This window comes from Vicia villosa, linkage group LG3 (assembly GCF_029867415.1).
Source record: "Vicia villosa cultivar HV-30 ecotype Madison, WI linkage group LG3, Vvil1.0, whole genome shotgun sequence".
Taxonomy (NCBI): domain Eukaryota; kingdom Viridiplantae; phylum Streptophyta; class Magnoliopsida; order Fabales; family Fabaceae; genus Vicia; species Vicia villosa.
The window spans coordinates 46,452,443-46,458,436 of record NC_081182.1 but is presented as its reverse complement, the minus strand read 5'-3'; the positions used below and the strand labels follow the sequence as shown (position 1 = coordinate 46,458,436).

General features: G+C 34.2%; 1 protein-coding gene across 1 annotated transcript; it reads left to right on the top strand.

Annotated features, from left to right (window-relative positions):
- Positions 1 to 359: 359 nt before the first annotated feature.
- Positions 360 to 3,513, top strand: LOC131655615 (uncharacterized). Its single transcript, XM_058925449.1, has 9 exons — positions 360 to 679; positions 797 to 913; positions 1,456 to 1,524; positions 1,604 to 1,623; positions 1,707 to 1,759; positions 1,876 to 1,906; positions 2,028 to 2,106; positions 2,643 to 2,782; positions 2,860 to 3,513. Exons 1-9 carry the CDS (start codon positions 511 to 513, stop codon positions 2,890 to 2,892), a joined length of 711 nt encoding a protein of 236 aa, XP_058781432.1. The 5' UTR covers positions 360 to 510; the 3' UTR covers positions 2,893 to 3,513.
- Positions 3,514 to 5,994: the final 2,481 nt, after the last annotated feature.

The following is a 5,994-nucleotide window of genomic DNA, read 5'->3' as shown; positions in this document are numbered from 1 at the left end:
TTACTTAGACTTAACTTATCCACTTATACCTAAGCACTCCACATAAATACGAGACCTCTCACCTTGTGTGAGTAGGTACTCAAATACACTATAAACACCACCGTACATAGTTTCTCGCCGCCGTGCATAAGTCCTAACTATCATACAACGTACTTCATATATCTACAAAGACTTCTAAGTCTTTTATGAACACTTTTTTTTTTTAAGAATTAAAATTAAAATATAAGCTATTTAAGAGAACCACAAACATATTTATCTCTTTAAATAATTAATCATGTAAATTATCGTTTAAATTGAATCTCGATTATGATTTATTTCATGTATGGTAGGTAGTAAAGTGGTAATAATCCGCAGCAACGTCATCAACATAGCCAAATACCCGATGCCACGTGTGTGTAAGACGTGGCACTTGAGTTTCTTTGATCTGATTCAGGATCCAAAATTTTCAGATTTGAATGAAACAAACAAGCAAACACGACAATTTCATCGTTCATCTTGCTCCAAACAGTGATGGCAACAGGTACACAAGCCTACGGTGAATCATGGTACTGGGACAACCGTTACACAAACGAACCAGGTCCTTTTGATTGGTACCAAAAGTATATCACTTTGGCTCCCATCATCAATCTCTATGTTCCTCCTAACCAATCCATCCTCGTTGTTGGTTCCGGCAATTCAGGCAACTCTTCATTTCTCAGATCTCTCTCTCTATCATATTTAAGAACACCCCATTTTCCCTTTTTCATTTGGGTTCTATAAAAATGATTTTTTTTTTTTTGCTTTTAATTTTTTGTAGCGTTTAGTGAAGGAATGGTTGATGAAGGTGGTTACACAGATGTTGTCAACATTGATATATCTTCTGTGGTCATTGATGCTATGCAGAATAAATACCGAAATTGTCCTCAATTGAAGTGTATCCTTATCATGAATTATTCATGTTATATACAATAGGATTTGAATCTAGTTCTAAACATATGATATCGCGATCACTAACATCAAAGGGCTTGTTTGGATTGATATATAGTGACTTTGACATAATTAAGGTATTTCATCGTGTCATGTGATTTTGCCAAACTCAATGTCAATCCAAACATGTGGCAAAACCTTTACGTTACAACCTAGATTGCAGGCGAGGAACTAATTTTAAAACCTTTGTTGTTAGATCAAGTATGCATTAACCCCCACGGGTTGGCCTGTTGGCGAAGGCTTGGGTTCTGAGAGCGCGCTTCTCTCAAGGTCTCAGGTTCGAAATCCCGCTGGGTGCTAACAATTCATGTGTTGGCTCAGTCTATACAGAGCTTTAGAAAAAAAAAGATCAAGTATGCGTTATTTTCCGATTTTCCATGTTATAGAATCATCACATATAATTGTTTTTTTTATATAAAATTTTGATGAAGTGGTGAGTGATGATAGTGATGTTCTTGAGGGTGAAATATCCTTAATAGAGTTATGCAGATTTGAAAATGGATGTAAGAGACATGAGTGCTTTTGAATCAGAGACTTTTGGTTCTGTTATCGACAAAGGTGCGCTTTGCTTCCTATTCATTCATATACTCATTTTGGACAATGATTTGCGCTGATACTTTCTGATTTTGTTTTTCAGGGACTCTTGATTCTCTCTTGGTGAGTGATGATGATCTTCATCGAAATACTTTTATGTTTGAGAAGACTAATAATTTGCCCATTCGATATTTTTGTTGTACTAGTGTGGAAACAATTCAAGACAAAATGCTACTAAGATGCTTGAGGAAATTTGGAGGTATAATGAAACCACGAACAAAAAGTTGATAGCTCTTTACCACTTCTGTTTTATTTTGAATTTTGTTTATTCTTGATATGTTCACCATTATTGAAGCAGTTGATGACACACTATAGGGTTCTCAAGGATAAAGGAGTCTATGTTCTGGTAAATAAACCTCTTTCTTTAAGTATTCAGATTTACTTTCCAAAAGACCAGTAGATGAAAGAAACGTGTCTTTGCACTTCTCCTTATTGGTCGTGATCTTGAATGGCTGTAAAAATTGCAGGTGACGTATGGAGCTCCACTATATCGCCTACGTTTGCTACGCGAATCATGCTCGTGGACAATTAAACTCCATGTGATAGGTTAGTTTAAATCCTATGGTCAGTATTACTTGTGTGCTGTTTTATGAATCTATTAGTCTTATTAGTTGTACCGAACTAAACGTTGGACGGTTAAAAATCAACACGAGAATAAAGTAAGTGTAGTAGACATGAGGATGTTGCATTGGATGTGTGGTATGTGTATCGCAAGACTTAAAGTTTTGCCTGAGATACCTTTTAAGAGTATGAAATGCCTTGCCATTTGGCTTTTCATTCAAATCATGAAACAACTATCTCAAATTCTTAAGTTGTTGGGGTGAAAATAATACCCCTAATGCACAAGCCTACTTCTTTTGTGCTAAAAATCAACTTTTTATCGTGCCGTTATCTCAAGAATTGTGATGCTATGGCATAGAATCTTAGAAGAACTATGCCAAAAGTTTAAACCATTAGATGAAAACAAATGAGTTGTTTTTATATTATGTCTATAATGATATTTATAATGAAAACAAATGGTTTAATCAAAGTCGGAGTGATGATTAAACCATTGTCAATCATCATTGTTGTGATGTATGCAGAGAAACTTGCATCAGAAGAAAAATCTGATAATCCACTATGGGAGCTGACAAAACCTATCATGCTTGATTACGATGGAAGCTCTGTGGAGGAAACTTTAGGAACGAATCCCGATGTTCATTATATATACATTTGCACTAAGGTAAGAAGATGATTTCTTCAACTCTTTGGTCAACAGTGTGGGTATCCCTGACGGTTTTGTTATAATCTTTCTGACAGGAACTTTCTGGCAACGCAAACGTAAAAGTTTGAACGAAAAGTTTAACGAGGAAGGCATGCATTTCTAATCCATAAATTTGTGTTAGCAGCTCTTTTACTCTAGTTGATCCTAGAATTTGTAATGTCAAAACCAAAGTTTAATGATACTTTCTTTACAACAATTTGTATTATGATTTCCTCAGTATTTATGTGATCTAAAGAGTAACATTTCTGTAATGCAGTTGTGATTGTTCCCTTGTGTTTTATACATTCAAAATGGCTATTTTTTTATTACAGGCAGTTACCGAAATCTCAAACTAGTAGAGCCAATTACAATTTGCCATTGGAAATGAATATTGGACTGCCTTAGGATTAGAACATGGTTTAATATTTAAGACTAGAATAAGGGCTTCATTTTGTTTGAAATGATCCTGAGTAATGATATGGGTTAAAATTAATGTGGTTGCCAATCATGGTACTCCTTTTCCCAATTTACACATTCAGGAGAACAATTTCTGTTGATATGAGATTAATAATAAGTATTTATCATTGAAGCAAACCAATTCCAAAGGGAGTAAGCAAGGGAACATTCCATGAAAAGATGAGGGGAAGATTCCATGTTCTTACCGTTGGACATGTTCTTACCGTTGGACATGTGACTTCACACAAGAGGGATTGATGTGTGTTTTAGAAAAAATTGAGTTTGAAAAACTTTTTAGATCAATTTAAGAGTTTGAAAATATTTTAGATTTTTTTTTGAAATAAAGTAGCGGAAAATAATATGTAAATATTAAAGTGCGGAAAATAAAAGTTAAAGGAAGAGAGAAGAAACCGGGAATTATACAAGTTCAGTCAGAAATGACTTAGTCATATCCCTAAGATTTAATCTTGAAAGTATCCAATAAACTCAAGAGTTTTTAGTAGGTTGAACTCCCGACCCCCTTGTACAAGAAAACTGAAGTTCCAAACTTACTTCTAACCAAACAGTAAACACAAAGAGAAGCGGTCAACCTTCCTTCCAAACGATGAATCAAAGTGGTTCGTATTTTTTTCACAAGAATTTGGAGTTGTTAGTCTTCAAGCTTCAAACCAAGATTTTACATGGGTTAACCTTAAACGTGAGGGAGTTTTTAACATCGGGCTTAGTTCGCAAACCGAACCTTAATTTTATACCGAGCTAACCAAGAATCTAGGAGATTTTAACACCGGACTTATATCCAACTTTAACAACCTTTTAACACCGGACTAAGTTTGAACCAAATGAAGACTTTTACATGGGCCGAGCCTTCGAACCCAACCTTGGACTTAATACCTAAGTTCCCAAAACAAAGTTTTTAACGGGTTTAACTTATAATCCAAATAAAAAAAATCCCTAAATGGATAAATTGTTCGACCAGGATAAAAATAAGCTCCTTTGGTGAATTTACAAATCTACCCTTCCAGAATTACAAATGCCTTACTCATTAAATGACTTTCTCGAAAGCGCTACAACTAAAATTTTAGCAAAAGAAAGTAAAAAAGAAATATTTTAAAAAGAGAGTGAGACGTAAAGAATGAAAGCTCACGATTCTGGATGTGAAAATATGTTGGAAGGAACCTCTATTTATAGGATAGAGGTCGACACAAAAAAGGAACAGTTTTGAGGTCATAAATGATAAGTCAGTCGATTGGAATTATGCACCAATCGATTGATAAGCCTAAAAATAATTGAATATCAAGTTAAAAAATGCAATAAAGGGTGTATATCGTCGTAACTCATCATTAAGCTGTTGTTCTAATCCCGTAGGGCTCGTTTTTGAACTGACCCAATCAATTGGGTTAATGTGTCAATCGATTGGCAAAGACAAAACTTTACCCAGAGCTATTATGACAAATCCCAATTCATCTGACACGACTTCAAGGTATCTTTGAAAGTATTTTCTTAAGAAAAATCTATTTAAAAATTTGTTTTAGTGTGTGTGTGTGTGTGTGATTAGTCATATTCATATACTTTACGAGAAAACCCTAATGCATTTCAATATATTCACTCAGATGCATTTGGGCAGAATTTCACATACTTCAGGTTTTGTTAATTATTTTACTCTTGTAGACACTTGTTTGACCATTACTTTAAGATGAGACTTGAGTTACATTCCATTTAATTCCCATCATCAGATAATCAAAATTATCAAGCTCTATCGACCTGGTTGCATGTTTAACCGCTTTACACTTGTCTCTAGTTGTTGCCATCAAATATTGTCATCATCAAAAGTATGTTTGTCTTTAATGAAACTTCCTTGATTAATAACATACAAAACAAGGTTCCACATTCTCCCATTTTTTGATAATGACAACACATCTCTCAGGGAGGTGGTAAAAGACAGCATGTATAAGTTTGGAGTGATTAAACTCCTCCTCAATTAATTATAGAGTATACTCTACTCCCCCTGAGAGTGTACTTCTTCCCCTTTGTCAAATTAAAAAATAAGGGTACAGATGCATTGCAGTAAATTAAATATGCAAACATAGACAAATAAACATTTAGGAAGAAAAATCATCACTCTTTTTATTAGAATTACTAGGAATTCACTATACATAAAGAAAATTACATAACCGAAACAATACAAAAAACACAATTTAGACATATAAGTGGGTTTATTTATTGCCATAAGTATCATCATTTATTGAGATCATTTTCTTCAACTCTTTCACATCTCTTGCTATGCTCAGGAAAATTTTCCAGACTTGGTTGATTTCTATGCCTTTTATTTCTTCTTGGTATTCTTCCTCAATTGTCCAGTCGTCCCTTAATTCTTCATAATTTATATGAATCTTCACATCTCTAAGGGTATTGGGGTTAGTTCTATTATTGGATGAAATTTCTTTTTTTCCCTGAGTGTCAATGTTGAAGGCACTTAGGATTTTTGTGATAAGAGGGATGCTATCATCTTTGATAACATGGTGGTTATTGATGTTTCTTGGGAGTATGATTCTTGTTATAAGGTACTGAATGATTATAAATTTTGGCTTCAAGAGGGTTGAACTAAAAAGAAAACTTATTTTCTCCATGGGGTTTGTGACAAGAGTGTTTAGGGTTGCGATTCACTTGAAATATTTTAAAATTATGGTCTTTCAGACTTGTAGGATGTTCCTGTTGATGTGAGCCTTAGAGACCAA

Bases quoted from the DNA above. Each gene is read 5' to 3' on its own strand.
- LOC131655615 (XM_058925449.1), top strand. From the start codon at position 511: ATGGCAACAGGTACACAAGCCTACGGTGAATCATGGTACTGGGACAAC. The intron at 1,760-1,875 runs GTATAATGAAAC...GACACACTATAG, and splicing joins ATGCTTGAGGAAATTTGGAG to GGTTCTCAAGGATAAAGGAG. The intron at 1,907-2,027 runs GTAAATAAACCT...TAAAAATTGCAG, and splicing joins ATAAAGGAGTCTATGTTCTG to GTGACGTATGGAGCTCCACT.